The sequence below is a fragment of the Salmo salar genome, chromosome 21 (genome assembly GCF_965601325.2).
Source record: "Salmo salar chromosome 21, fSalSal1, whole genome shotgun sequence".
Lineage (NCBI taxonomy): Eukaryota > Metazoa > Chordata > Actinopteri > Salmoniformes > Salmonidae > Salmo > Salmo salar.
The window spans coordinates 30997994-31014447 of NC_138311.1; the positions used below are offsets into that span (position 1 = coordinate 30997994).

General features: G+C 42.2%; 1 protein-coding gene across 1 annotated transcript; it reads left to right on the forward strand.

Annotated features, from left to right (window-relative positions):
* The first annotated feature begins 3257 nt into the window (after positions 1 to 3257).
* LOC106582037 (E3 ubiquitin-protein ligase TRIM45-like) lies at positions 3258 to 16130 on the forward strand. Its single transcript, XM_045704893.2, has 6 exons — positions 3258 to 3763; positions 3935 to 4683; positions 7462 to 7588; positions 11361 to 11475; positions 11591 to 11717; positions 15071 to 16130. Exons 1-6 carry the CDS (start codon positions 3258 to 3260, stop codon positions 15265 to 15267), a joined length of 1821 nt encoding a protein of 606 aa, XP_045560849.2. The 3' UTR covers positions 15268 to 16130.
* Positions 16131 to 16454: the final 324 nt, after the last annotated feature.

The following is a 16454-nucleotide window of genomic DNA, read 5'->3' on the forward strand; positions in this document are numbered from 1 at the left end:
TGAATTTCACAGGATCAAGGTCAATGTGTAATTCAATTGTTAAATGCTTACTATATGATATAACATCAAACAACAGTATCATAAATGTAAGGAAAGAAATGTTGTTTTGTCACACTATTTTTGTGAAGACTCCAAGCACGAGAAAGGGTTTAATCATAGGTTTTGATTCAAGTTATGAATTATATTAAATGTATCAAAGTTCCCCCTTTATATCTTCATTTATTCACATGAAAAAAAATACAAATGATTCTTAATGACTTTGTAACAGCTCCAAACAGTTGTCTACTACAAGATATGCTCACTGGTACAATAGTTTATTGAAAAACCCATATATTATTATTATATATTTTTTTACCTTTATTTAAAAATACTGTGTACTCACTTGTGTCATCCTCATTGTCAAGATCCATGTCATGTCTCTGTTAACATGTAACATGCATTTGAGCACACGTGAGAGTGCATGTGTACCTGTCTGTGTGTGTGTGTGTGTGTGTGTGTGTGTGTGTGTGTGTGTGTGTGTGTGTGTGTGTGTGTGTGTGGTGCCAGTGTATGTGGGTAACAATAGTCTGTATGAACTGCACACAGTATCCTTGTGTTAATCAAATCTCCTGTATGTTGTGTTCTCTTTTTCTGTGTGCTGTCCTTTTAGTTCAGGGTTTAGGGGGTTCCCAGGGCACTGTGGATAGCAATAACAAGTGGCCCATCGGGAACCTGGGGGAGGATGTCATCCTGAGTTGCTAGTTCAAGACTTCAACTAACAGTGGGGAATTGACCAGTCAGGTGTCAATCACATGGAAGAAGAAGGGCCTCAGCGAAGTGGTGTACAATTACAATAAAGGAGCAGTCCAGCTGACGGAGCAGAACCCCCAGTTTAAAGATAGAACCCAGCTGTTCTCAGACGCCATAGGTGGAGGCAATGCCTCTATGTTGCTGAGGAACGTGAAAATGAAAGATGAGGGGGTGTACTACTGCAGTGTGAATGCCCCTAGTGGCTCAGGGACTGCCAGTGTTAACCTCAGAGTTGCAGGTAAGAAGCCAAGTCTTAGGCATTCTCAATATTTCACAATTCATATTTGTAGAACTACACACAAAGTAGCTTTCTCTTAAAATATGCTTCATTTCAGCTTTCTCAGCCCCCAAATTGAAGTGGGTCAACACTACCCTGACAGCAGAGGGAGAGAGATGGTTCCCAAAACCAGATGTCCTTTGGTTGGACGTCAATGACAACGTCCTAAACGAGAGTGAAACTAGCTTTTTCAACAACTCCGCCGGGATAACCCGATTCATCAGCTCCCTTCAGCAAATTACATTGAACGACAGCTACACCTGCATCATCCAAAACCATCTGGTGAAGGCTGTCTCTCGGGCAACCATCAAAGGTCCAGTAAACACCTTTCGGGGCAAAGAAAATAGTATTTTATACTGAACAAATACCTGGATGAGAAGTGCATGTTAGACGACTCTCTCACAGTTTAAAAACATTTACACAAGTGAAGTCACTCCCTCAAGTGATGACACCTACATCCTCTTCAGTCTATATCACCATGACAACCTGGCCAACCGTGACACCTAAACAAAAAATAAAGTGACAATTGATGTGGCATTTAACCCTACAGGCTTGTCAGTCTATATCACCATGACAACATGACCAACAAGGACAGCTAAACAAAAAATAAAGTGACAAATAAAGTGACTGGTGGCCAGGGTTGGGTAGGTTACTTTCTAAATGTAATCAGTTACATGTCCGAATACCCATACTAGCGTACTACTACATACTTAAACTGCATACTAATTTCAGCATTTGATTTAGTAAATTCACTCATCTTTTCCGACTCATGTGCTTGACAACAGCTGATAATCAGATAAATTGACACGCTGTACCAAAATGAACGAATGGCGGGGGTCAACACAAAATCGTGCATTACATGATGCATTCGGAGTACTATTTTTTTTAAATTACACATACTATGAAACGTTCTTTTGTCGCATACTATTTAGTACGCTAGTATGGGTATTCAGTCACGGCCAGTCACTAGTTACCTGTCCAAAATTGTAATCAGTAACATAACCTAACTTTTGGATTACCCAAACACAGTAATGTAATCTGATTACTTTCAGTTACTTTTGGATTTCTTTCCCCTTAAGAGGCATTAGAAGAAAACAAAAAGGATCCAACAAACGCATTTGGTGTGTCGTAATAGTGGTCTCTGACTCACTCAAGACTCACGCAAGTGGAACAAATGTAAACATACACCTTTTTTCAATGCTGAATTGAATGTCATTGAGAAAACTTAAAGGTGTCAATGTATTTTTTAACAAACATCCTTCCTAAATGTAAAACTAATCTAAGAAGTAATTATCTAGATTTAAAAGTAACTCATGAAGTAATCATCTAGTTTTGCAAAAGGATATGTAATCTGATTACAATATTTTTGCTGGAAATGTAACTGATTATAGTTACAGTTTTTTTGGAATCAGTTTACATGTACTGCCCAACCCTGCGTTTGGCAGTGTGCCTAGTGTATAGTCAGCATCTTTCCTTTTTATTACAGATATAGAGATATCAATGAGGACTTTCTTCTCCTTCCCTACTGCAGCTGCACCGCCCATACTACTACCCCAACGGCACGTCCTAGCAGCTACAACCAGTTTCTTTCTCTGGATCTACCAACTAACCTCATGAACACATGCACACAAACTACTCTTCATAGCCTACAGGCAAGATGACTAAAAGTTCTGTCTGTGGTGAAGTGAACTGGTCTGGTGACTTTCCACTTGCCTTGGTCTGCCTGGAGTCTGATGGATTTTGTGTTGATTAACAAGTGGCGACAAACTGTGTATGTGTGTGTGTGGCTCAGTGGCGACCCGTCATTCAGGGTAGTACCCCACCTGCTTTGAGCCCCACATTTTTAGCAAAAAAATGTATAACAATAATATTAGTTTTTTGGGGGGGGGCTTGCCTGTTTTGCATGTTATTTTTGCATTAATACGTGTCACATATCAGTTTGCAAACAATGTAAAAAAAGATATATAATTGAGTTATTAAAGCTGCATACAAACATGGTCTCTTTTTTGTTTTCTTGAGTAAAGCAGCTCCAAAATGCAGGGGTTTCAGCCCAGGTCAGTGCTTTTTGTGGTGGTGGGGCAAGCCGGCTTTTTCCAAATAGGCTTGGTCGATTTCGGACACCGGTAAATTCTTTAACAAAAACCTGTAACAAAGTGTTTTGAAACCAACGAGACAAGACTATAAAAAGATCATGTCACCTACAGACAAAAAGTTGGAGAAGGACCATGTGGATTCCCCGCCAACCCCGACCACAAACTCGAGCTCTAACAACGGAGATAAGGGGGGCGTCGTGGTCAATGCGAGGGCGGCGTGCAGCGTTTGTAGACGTTTATATCGTGAGCCTAAAATTCTGCCGTGTTTACACACTTTTTGCGCAGACTGCGTTCGTCAACTGGAACCGTTTTCGGTGTCGTCTGGTGTACACAATGGCAAAGCGGTACATCTGGAAGGCGAGGCGCGCTCCTCTGCCGTCACGGTTCTCTGTCCCGAGTGTAACTCTGAGGTGGACATCCTGTTGTCCGGGGTAGAATGGCTGACCACTGACGACTTGGCCCTGGACGAAGTGTTTCTGGAGACGCTGATGAGCGAGAACTCTGTGGTATGCGACCTGTGCAGCGACGGAGACGCAGAGAAACGTTGTGAGGTTTGCTGTGTCAACCTTTGTGAGTTCTGTTGTCAAGCACACAGGACTGGTGAGTGCAAATCATGAGTCATGACCAATGTTCCAATTTGTTGCAAGTTAACTAGTAAAAAGTGGGTTTAATGGGGTCCATTTCAGCTTTGAACTTATTATAGCATGTAATTACTGTGTGGTTTATTGTGACCTACCATATGAGTTCACCATATCCATCTTCCTATCCTCCCCAGGAGACAGACGAGGACGTCGACTCACACCGTCCAGTGTCTGGAGGACCTGAAGACCCAGGGTTGTCTCTCTCGGCCCGTCCTGTGTTCCCTCCACCCCGGTCAGGAGCTGTGTCTCTTCTGTGAGATCTGCGACCTACCCATCTGCCTGGAGTGTGCCGCCACCTTCCACCGTGACCACTGCTGCCTCCCGACACGTGACGTCATCGACCGCCATGGGGACTGTATCTGGGAGCTGGTTACCGGGCGCCTGCGGCCACGGCTGGACCGGCTGGAGGAGTCGCTGCGGAAGGTGGACATATCCCCGGAGGCCTTGCAGGCCAGGATGGATGCGATGGAGGATGAGGTGTGTTCCTTTGCGAGGGGCTACGCTAGTGCTGTGGAGTCACACTGCCTGTCGCTGCTACGGCGTTTAGTGGAGTTGCGTCTGCAGCGCAGGAACCAGCTCCACCTACAAAGGGCTCAGCTGCAGCAGGCCCTGTCAGACGCCCGTGGGGGGGTGGCATTCGCAGAGTGGTTGCTGACGTGCGGGTCGGACTCCAAGATCCTGAGCGCCAAGGGCGTGACCCTCCGTAGGCTGGGCGGCCTGGTGGAGACTGACTACGACCACCCAGCAACCATCGCCCCCGATAACGGTAGCAGTATCTGCTTCCTGCCACGTGAGAGTGCAGAGAAGGTGGGGGGGTACCCGGTGGTGGGGGTGATCCACGCCAAGACACTGGAGCTCAGCAGTTGTATCATTGAGGGGGAAGGTGAGACCCAGACCAAGGCTTTGTCCTGAAACAACCCTTAACCCCGCCTCCTACACCCTATTTCCCTTAGCCCCTACTTCCGAGACAGTTCCACTGTCCCACTTTTAACAGCCATGAAGCAATCTCTTTAACTATAGTACATTTTCTCTTCATACTATCCTCTCTGTTTTCTATGGCCTTCTAGTAGAAACTATTGGGGTGAGGGAATGCTTCCTAAGTCTTGACCCCAGACTGGTTACAGAGGCTTGGGGCTTGAGTTCAGACATTTCTTGGGGGTAAAATGTTCAGGTGATGCTTTTTTCCACAGACCTACGTGTACACACACAGATACACACACACACACACACACACACACACACACACACACACACACACACACACACACACACACACACACACACACACACACACACACACACACACACACACACTCAAACAGTGCCCTGAGGCAATGGTATGTAGGGGATAACTACCGGGTGACAAACCATCTCTCTGTGTCAAAGTAAACTGACCTTCGTCGTATTCATGTAATGTTAATCCATAATACAGGTGTGTGTGTTTTGTCTTTCTGCCTGTCACAGGGCTTGAAGACTGTTTGTTATAAGGTTGGAGAAAGAACCGGGTCACTGTTTCTTTACTTTCCAAGTTTTTGTGCCTGAGAGTAAGGCTGTTTTAGGATTAGTGCCCATGTTTAACGTTTATATACAAAGCTGTAAACTACACAAGGCTTTAGTATCGACGCATCAGAAAATCCAGTCTTAAGCCATTCCTATCAAACATATTTGTAAATGTGGGCCTTTGTTCATGTCTGTGAAAACTACACAGGCTCTGAGATAAGAGATTTAAGTCAGCGGTTTGGCCCACTCTAGTAGGCCTATAGGACAGGTGAAGTAGTAAACTGTGTTAAGAGCAACAGCCAGGGTGCACTGCTTTTACTGGAGCACACACCACCAGAGTCTCTAGAGACCATAGACTGTGGGTATACAGTGCCTTGCAGAAGTATTCACCCGCCTTGGCATTTTTACTATTTTGTTGCATTACAAACTGTAATTTAAATAGATTTTTATTTGGATTTTATGTAATGGACATACACCAAATAGTCCAAATTGTTGAAGTGAAAAAAATAACTTGTTTCAAAAAAATTAAAAACGGAAAAGGTGTGCGTGCATTTGTATTCACCCCTTTGCTATGTAGCTCCTAAATAAGATCTAGTGCAACCAATTACCTTCAGAAGTCAGATAATTAGTTAAATAAAGTCCATCTGTGTGCAATCTAAGTGTCACATGATCTGTCACATGATCTCAGTATATATACACCTGTTCTGAAAGGCCAGAGAGTCTGCAACACCACTAAGAAAGCGACACCATGAAGACTAAGGAGCTCCCCAAACAGGTCAGGAACAAAGTTGTGGAGAAGTAGAGATCAGGGTTGGGTTTAAAAAAAATATTATAAACTTTGAACATCCCACAGAGCACCATTAAATCCATTATTAAAAAATGGAAATAATGTGGCACCACAACAAACCTGCCAAGAGAGGGCCGCACACCAAAACTCACAGACCAGGCAAGGAGGACATTAATCAGAGAGGCAACAAAGAGACCAAAGATAACCCTGACGGAGTTGCAAAGCTCCACAGCGGAGATTGGAGTATCTGTCCATAGGACCACTTTAAGCCATACACTCCACAGAGCTGGGCTTTACGGAAGAGTGGCCAGAAAAAAGCCATTGCTTAAAGAAAAAAATAAGCAAACACATTTGGTGTTTGCCGAAAGGCATGTGGGAGATTCCCCAAACATATGGAAGAAGGTACTCTGGTTAGATGAGACTAAAATTGAGCTTTTTGGCCATCAAGGAAAACGCTATGTCTGGCACAAACCCAACACCTCTCATCACCCCGAGAACAACATCCCCACAGTGAAGCATGGTGGTGGCAGCATCATGTTGTGGGTATGTTTTTCATCGGCAGGTACTGGGAAACAGGTTAGAATTGAAGGAATGATGGATGGCGCTAAATACAGGCAAATTCTTGAGGGAAACCTGTTTCAGTCTTCAAGAGATTTGAGACTGGGACGGAGGTTCACCTTCCAGCAGGACAATGACCCTAAGCATAGTGCTAAAGCAACACTCCAGTGGTTTAAGGGGAAACATTTAAATGTCTTGGAATGGCTTAGTCAAAGCCCAGACCTCAATCCAATTGAGAATCTGTGGTATGACTTAAAGATTGCTGTACACCAGCGGAACCCATCCAACTTGAAGGAGCTGGAGCAGTTTTGCCTTGAAGAATGGCCAAAAATCCCAGTGGCTAGATGTTCCAAGCTTATAGGGACATACCCCAAGAGACTTGCAGCTGTAATTGCTGCCAAAGGTGGCTCTACAAAGTATTGACTTTGGGGGGGTGAATAGTTATGCACGCTCAAGTTTTCTGTTTTTTTTTGTCTTATTTCTTGTTTGTTTCACAATAAAAAATATTTTGCATCTTCAAAGTGATTGGCATGTTGTGTAAATCAAATGATACAACCCCCCCCCCCCCAAAAAAAAATCTTAATTCCAGGTTGTAAGGCAACAAAATAGGAAAAATGCCAAGGGGGGTGAATACTTTTACAAGCCGCTGTATGTGCTTATATACTGTACCTTCTACTCAAGTGTTCCCCTAAATGGTCTTTCACACCATGTATCCAGGGGCAAACAACTTGTGTAAGCGCACAGAGGAGAATGTGTGTGTGTAGGGGTATGTGCGTGTGTGAGAGAGAGAGAGACTGACCTCTAACCTGTCCCCAGGTCTGCAACACGGCAGGGAGGGCCAGAGAGTGGAGTTTACCCTGGTGTGTAGAGACTCTGCTGGAGAGCAGATGGGTCGAGGAGAGGTTGTCCTGGTCAGCATGGTCCACAAGGAGAAGAAAGACAGGTGAGGAACCATCTGCTCTGCAGCATGCACATCTACCCCTTTGTCTGTAGTACTGGGTGTGAAGGGTTTTATTCCATCCCAGCTAACACATCTGATTGAGTTAATCAAGGTCTTGATTATTCCAGTAGGTGCTATTTAGTCACGATCACGATGTGATTAAAAAATAGAATCCAAATCAAAGATTATTGGTTGCGTACACAGTTTAGCAGAAGTTATTGCCGGTGCAGCAAAATGCTTTTGTTACAAGCTCCTAACAGTGCAATAAAATGTCAAACAAGTACCCAAATAATAAATAATCAAAAACTAGAAACAAGAAATAAAGAATGTCAGAACAAATCAACAATCTAAATAACACTTTCAGTAATCCAAATGCAATCTATCTGTATATATACCCCAAAAATATATTTAAGAATGATATTTAAGAATGATAGAGCATTGGGCCAGCAACCAAAAGGTTGCTAGATCGAATCCCCGAGTTGACAAGGTAAAAATCTGTCGTTCTGCCCCTGAACAAGGCAATTAACCCACTGTTCCTAGGCCATCATTGTAAATAAGAATTTGTTCTTAACTGACTTGCCTAGTTAAATAAAGGTTAAATAAAAAAATAGAAAAATATGTACAGCAGTAGTTATATTACAGTGAGCCATGTCAATAATCCAGTATATATAAATACTCGGTGTGTATAAACAGTGTAACTAAAATTTAATGTACAGATATATTAGAATGAGCTATGTGAGAAAACAGTACAGTGCCTTCAGAAAGTATTCAGACCCCTTAACTTTTTCCACATTTTGTTGTGTTACAGCCTGAATTGAAAATGTATTCAATTTAGATTTTTTTTGTCACTGGCCAACACACAGTACTCCATAATGTCAAAGTGGAATTTTGTTTTTAGAAATGTTTAGAAATTCATTAAACTTAAAAGCTGAAATGTCTAGAGTCAATAAGTATTCAGCCTAAATAAGTTCAGGAGTAAAAATGTGATTAACAAGTCACATAATAAGTTGCATGGGCTCACTCTGCTATACCACGGCTTTCAGCCAATCAGCATTCAGGGCTCGAACCAACCAGTTTATAATATTATTTCTGAATGACTACCTCATCTCTGTACCCCACACATACAATTGTCTGTAAGGTCCCTCAGTCGAGCAGTGACTTTAAAACACAGATTCAACCACAAAGACCAGGGAAGTTTTCTATTGGTAGATGGGAAACAAAACATTGAATATCCCTTTGAGCAAGGTGAAGTTATTAATTACACTTTGGATGGTGTATCAATACACCCAGTCACTACAAAGATTTGTATTTTATTTATTTAACCTTTATTTAACTAGGAAAGTCAGTTAAAAACAAATTCTTATTTAAAATGACGGCCTACCAAAAGGCAAAAGGCCTCCTGCGGGGATGGGGGCTGGGATTAAAAATGTAAAATAAATCAAATATAAATATAGGACAAAACACACATCACGACAAGAGAGACAACACAACACTACAAGATACAGGCGTCCTTCCTAACTCAGTTGCCAGAGAGGAAGGAAACCGCTCTGGGATTTCACCATGAGGTGACTTTAAAACAGTTACAGAGTTTAATGGCTATGATAGGAGAAAACTGAGGATGGATCAACAGCATTGTAGTTACTCAACAATACTATCCGAAATGACAGAGTGAAAAGAAGGAAGCCTGTACAGAATAAAAATATTCCAAAACATGCATCCTGTTTGCAATAAGACACTTAAGTAATACTGCAAACAATTTGGCAAAGCAATGAACTTTTTGTCCTGAATACAAAGTGTTATGTTTGGGGCAAATCCAAAACAACACATCACTGAGTACCGTTCTCCATATTTTCAAGCACAGTGGTGGCTGCATCAAATTATGGGTATGCTTGTAATAGTTAAGGACTGGGGAGTTTTTCAGGACAAAAAGGAAACATAATGGAGCTAAGCACAGGCCAAATCCTAGAGGAAAAATGGTTCAGTTTGCTTTCCACCAGACATTGTGTCACGTCCTGGCCAGTATAAGGGTTAATTAGTATTGTAGTTTGGTCAGGACGTGGCAGAGGGTGTTCGTTTTATGTGGTTCGGGGTGGTGTGTTTGTTAAAAGGGTGTTTGATTTAGTATTTCCGGGTTTTGGTTTATGTTTAGGTATTTCTATGTTTAGTCTAGTGTGTCTGGTTCTATGTTGAGTTAATTGGGGTTGGACTTCCAATTGAAGGCAGCTGTTTGGTGTTGCCTTTGATTGGAAGTCCTATATTAGTTGGGTGTGTTTGTCTTGTATTTTGTTGGAGATTGTTCTGTGTTTCGCCTTGTGCCGTACCAGACTGTTTTTGTTGCTCGGTCGTGGTTTGTTATTTTTGTACGTTCATTTTGAAAGCAAATAAACATCAAGATGAGCCTGCACATACCTGCTGCGTTTTGGTCCTCCTTCACCGACGACAACCGTGACACATTGGGAGATGAATTCACCTTTCAGCAGGACAATAACCTAAATACAAGGCCTAATCTACTCTGGAGTTGCTTACCAAAAAGACAGGGAATGTTCCTGAGTGGCCGAGTAACAGTTTTGACTTAAATCTACATGAAAATCTATGGCAAGACCTGAAAATGGTTGTCTAGCAATGATCAACAACCAATTTGACAGAGCTTGAAGAATGTTTTAAATAATAATGGACAAATGTTGCATAATCCAGGTGTGGAAAACTCAGAGATATACCCAGAAAGACACACCTTTAATCGCTGCCAATGCTGCTTCTACAAAGTATTGACTCAAAGGTGGGAAGAAGACAGTGAATGTTCTGTATTTAATTTTCAATAAATTTGCCTCAATATCTAAAAACAAGTTATCACTTTGTCATTATGGGGTATTGTATGTAGATGGAGGGGAGAAAAAAAATATTTAAACCATTTTGAATTCAGGCTGTAACACAACAAAATGTGGAATAAGTCAAGGGGTATGAATACTTTCTGAAGGCATTGTATTTGAATACACAGTGTGAAAAATAGTATAAAAGAAACAGGAAGTGTCCAGTGTTTAATGTCTTTATATACACTGAGTGTACAAAACATTATGAACTCCTGCTCTTTCCATGACATAGACTGACCAGGTGAATCCAGTTGAAAGCTATGATCACTTAATGATGTCACTTGTTAAATCCACCTCAATCAGTGTAGATGAAGGGGAAGAGACCGGTTAAAGAAGTATTTTAAGACTTGAGACAGTTGAGACATGGATTGTGTATGTATGCCATTCAGAGGTGAATGGGCAAGACAAAATATTTAAGTGCCTTTGAACGGGGTATGGTAGTAGGTGCCAGGCGCACCGGTTTGTGTCAAGAACTGCAACGCTGCTGGATTTTTCACGCTCAACCAGTTTCCCATGTGTATCAAGAATGGTCCATCACACAATGGACATTTAGCCAACTTGACACAACCGTGGGAAGCATTGGAGTCAACATGGGCCAGCATCCCTGTGGAACGCTTTCGACACCGATGTAGTGTCCGTGCCCCGATGAATTGAGGCTGTTCTGAGGGCAAAAAGGGGTTGTGCTTTGTAGTCTCTGTGTACATGGGACAGCAGCATTGGCTGTGAGTGTGTGTGTTTGTGAGTATGGGTGTATACATGTGTGTGAGTGTATATGAGAGTAAAGGAGTCTGCTTATGCTTTAATAAAGGGGTCATACATTGTTGGAACGTTTTACTGTTCCTTATAACTACATCATAATACATAATATCTGTTGGTGTTAAGAAAAGGGTTACTTGTGTTCTCTGCAGCAGATTGGAGGCGGCGGTGGTGGATAACAGTGATGACTCCTATTCCATCTCCTACACCCCCGTAGAGCCAGGGTCCTACTATGTGTGGGTGTGTGTCAAGGCCCAACACGTTAAGGTACTCTACCAACCCCGGGTCAGGGCTCAGCATGGCCCTGTATTTCCATTTTGTATTCAATTATTCTCACTCTCATTTCTGTCATTCATTTCTTTTCACTTCTTTTCTCTTCCAGGTTTCCCCTTTTGTCCTAAATGTGAAGAGAAAGGTCCAGCGGCACTGTGGAATGTTCCACTGTTGTTCTTTCTGTTCCAGTGGGGGTTCTAAGGAGGCGCGCTGTGGTTGTACTGGCACCATGCCAGGTAGGCACAGCAGACTACAGAGTATTTGGCTAGGTATGTTTGAAATGGGAAATATTATATACACTTATCTGTGGAACTCAATGGCGAGGCCACATCTAGTACTGGTGTAGGGACAATGCTAGGTATGTCCTCTATGGGCAGTGTGCCAAGTAGGTGCAGCAGAGTAAAGGCTACTACAGGAGCAGAATGCTAGGTACAGTTGAATTCGGAAGTTTACATACACCTTAGCCAAATACATTTAACTTCTATGGGCTACGTGGGACGCTAGCGGGACTGCGGGACACAGCCAGTGAAATATCAGGGTGGCAAATTCAAAAACAACAAAATGTCAAAATTCAACTTTCTCAAACATACAACTATTTTACACCATTTTAAAGATACACTTCTCCTTGATGTAACCACATTGTCCGATTTCAAAAAGGCTTTACAGCGAAAGCAAAACATTAGATTATGTTAGGAGAGTACATAGACAAAAATAATCACACAGCCATTTTCCAAGCAAGGGCATGTGTCAATAAAACCCAAAACACAGCTAAATGAAGCACTAACCTTTGACGATCTTCATGAGATGACACTCCTAGGACATTATGTTACACAATACATGTATGTTTTGTTCAATCAAGTTCATATTTATATCCAAAAACAGCATTTTACATTGGCGCGTGATGTTCAGAAAATGTATTCCCACCAAAACGTCCGGTGAATGTGCACATCAATTTACAAAAATACTCATCATAAACGTTGACAAAATATATAACAATTATTTAAAGAATTATAGATAGACTACCCCTGGATGCAACCGCTGTGTCAGATTTTAAAATAGCTTTACGGAGAAAGCACATTTTTCAATTTTCTGAGTACGTAGCTCAGCCATCACGGTGAGCTATTCAGACACCCGCCAAGTTCGGGGCAACCTAAACTCAGAATTAGTATTAGAAATATTCTCTTACCTTTGCTGATCTTCGTCAGAATGCACTCCCAGGACTGCTACTTCCACAAGAAATGTTGTTTTTGTTCGAAATAATCCATATTTATGTACAAATACCTCCGTTTTGTTCGTGCGTACAGATCACTTATCCAAAGGCATAACGCGCGAGCGCGGAACGAGAGACGAAAAGTCAAAATGTTCCATTACCGTACTTAGAAGCATGTCAAACGCTGTTTAAAATCAATCTTTATGGTATTTTTTACGTAAAATTGTGATAATATTCCAACCGGACAATAGCATATTTATTCAAGAAGAAGATGAAGGAACGACGTGCTCGCGTGACCGCGCACATCCAATCCCTTTGTTGCCAGGCAGACCACTCAGTAACTGAGCTCCTATTATCTGCCCAGTGACAGGAGAATGCTCAAACCACTTTCTGAAGGCTTTAGACAGCCAATGGAAGCCTTAGAAAGTGCAACGTCACCCCACAGACACTGTAGCTTTGATAGAGAATCAAAAGAAGAACTACAATTCTCAGACTTTCCACTTCCTGCTTGGATTTTTCTCAGGTTTTTGCCTGCCATATGAGTTCTGTTATACTCACAGGCACCATTCAAACAGTTTTAGAAACTTCCGAGTGTTTTCTATCCAAATCTACTAATAATATGCATATTCTAGTTTTGGTGCCAGAGTAGTAACCTGTTTAAATTGGGTACATTTTTCATCCCGCCGTGAAAATACTGCCCCCTAGCCCAGACAGGTTAAACTCAGTTTTTCACAATTCCTGACATTTAATCCTAGTAGAAATTCACTGTCTTAGGTCAGTTAGGATCACCACCTTATTGTAAGAATGTGAAAATAATAGGGGAGAGAATGATTTATTTAGCTTTTATTTCTTTCATCACATTCCCAGTGGGTCAGAAGTTTACATGCACTCAATATGTATTTGGTAGCATTGCCTATAAATTGTTTAACTTAGGTCAAACGTTTCGGGTAGCTTTCCACAAGCTTCCCACAATAAGCACATTCCTCCTGACAGAGCTGGTGTAACTGAGTCAGGTTTGTAGGCATCCTTGATCGCACACACTTTTTCAGTTCTGCCCACAAATATTCTATAGGGTTGAGGTCAGGGCTTTGTGATCGCCACTCCATTACCTTGACTTTGTTGTCCTTAAGCCATTTTGCCACAATTTTGGAAGTATGCTTGGGGGTCATTTTCCATTTGGATGACCCATTTGTGACCAAGCTTTAACTTCCTGACTGATGTCTTGAGATGTTGCTTCAATATATCCACATACTTTTCCTCCTCATGATGCCATCTATTTTGTGAAGTGCACCAGTCCCTCTTGCAGCAAAGCACCCCCACAACATGATGCTGCCGCCCCCGTGCTTCATGGTTGGGATGGTGTTCTTCGGCTTGCAAGCCTCCCCCTTTTTCCTCCAAACATAACCATGGTCATTATGGCCAAACAGTTATATTTTTGTTTCATCAGACCAGAGGACATTTTTTTTTGTACCTGCTTCCTCCAGCATCTTCACAAGGTCCTTTGCTGTTGTTCTGGGATTGATTTGCACTTTTCGCACCAAAGTACATTCATCTCTAGGAGACAGAACGTGTCTCCTTCCTGAGCGGTATGACGGCTGCATGGTCCCATGGTGTTTATACTTGCGTACTATTGTTTGTACAGATGAACGTGGTACCTTCAGGCGTTTGGAAATTGCTCCCAACGATGGACCAGATTTGTGGAGGTCTACAATTGTTTTCTGAGGTCTTGGCTGATTTCTTTTGATTTTCCCATGATGTCAAGCAAAGAGGCACTGAGTTTGAAGGTAGGCCTTGAAAGACATCTACAGGTACACCTCCAATTGACTCAAATGATGTCAATTAGAAGCTTCAGAAACTATGACATAATTTTCTGGAATTTTCCAAGCTGTATAAAGGCACAGTCAACTTGAATTGTGACCCAGTGAATTATAAGTGAAATAATGTCTGTAAACAATTGTTAGAAAAATGACTTGTGTCATGCACAAAGTAGATGTCCTAACCGACTTGCCAAAACTATAGTTTGTTAACAAGAAATTTGTGGAGTGGTTGAAAAACGAGTTTTAATGACTCCAACCTAAGTGTATGTAAACTTCCAACTTCAACTGTATGTGCAGAATTGGACATGTGCTTTGTCTGGTGCGCTCAGTGGACTTGGCACATCAGGTAACATTAACTATTTTTGGCTCTGTGAGGACATGAGTCTCTGTCTGTCAGTCAAGAAGTGTGTGTTTGCTGTCCACCATGACATTAAGCACCAGACAGATTTACTAAGCATTTGCACGACGGTCACGATAGCTTTGCTTTTAATCTCTTACTCCTTTCTGAAAATATCAGGTTCAAAACTATGAATATTAACACTCTTGCCTTGTGTGTGTGCAGGAGGGTTCTGGGGCTGTGGTCACGGCCATAAGGGTCACTCCGGTAAGCCCCACTGGTCGTGCTGTGGCAGTGTGGTGGAGGCATCCGATTGCCTGCCCCAGAGTGTGATAACGGCAGTGGGGGGAACAGTAACAGCGGTGGGGGGAGGGGCAGGGTCAGGCTCGCCCCGGGGCCATCTGAGGCCAGTGCAGCTCTGAGGGACCAGGACACCCCTACCACCACCAGACATGGGTCTACAAATCAACCCTTTCAGATGATTAACGAGATAGTGGGAAAGTTGCGGATAAAAGTGAGAAGAAGGAATGTAATTGAAAGACCATTCTCTTTCATCTTAAAAAAATCACACTGGCATCACTTGACGATGTGTCAGTACAATATTAACAACAGTTATATCGTTTCCATCCTGAATACGAAGCATAACATTCATAATAAATGTAGTCATGGTTTAGAATAATAGGCTGAAAGTTTGTTGTCACTGCAGTTCCATTCTCCACCACTTGATGACAGTAGTGTTCTATTCACTCTTACTTCAGCCCATCATACCATTTTAATGGAAATATTCCATTACACATGAGCGCCTTAGAGAATACTTATTAGGGGGGACAGTGCCTAATCAAGAATGATACCTATCTAATTACGCTGTATTGGAAATGACTAATAATGTAATGACCATTATAATGTTTAGTTTGTTGTACAGTTGTTGATGTTGCCTATGTGGAAGTTGTACTACATGTTGGTTGAACAGCTGTTGTACTACTGGTATCATTGTGTTAGACTTAACAAACAAACACACTCTCACCCTCCCTGAGGTAGCTGACCCTCCTCTGTACAGTTGTTTGGTGGGAGCAGTGAGGTGTAAAGATCTCTAGAAATGATTATGTTGAGGGGGTGGAGGACTCAAATACTAACCTCTGTTACCTGATCTCTAGAACACAAGTGTTGAAATCACATTACAGTGGACTATTAAACCATTGTCTGCAGAGTGGACCCGGGAGAGAAGAGGTTTATGTCCCACATAAACGCTTTAAACCCATGATTGGAAACTGAGACAACGTGTCTTGTAAGCTTAAAAACCTCTTCTAATACAACATAACAGAATAATTTGTCTCACACTCCCTCATTCCGCTCCTTTGTCTTCCTCCTTGTATTTTTATTCCTTCTCTCACAAAAAATCTACCTGGCTCATTCACTGACTCTCCCCCTTTCTGTTGGTGTGCTGAGCTGTGACCATCACTCATCGATCCTTTGCATATTTGTGTGTGTGAGGTGATAACTCCATCTTTATCCTTCCTGTAAAGAGCTTGCCACGACACATCGCCACGACAACCCTGTGACTGACGTCATACTCTGATAGGCTCTTCATCTCAGGGCTCCAAGAGATGAA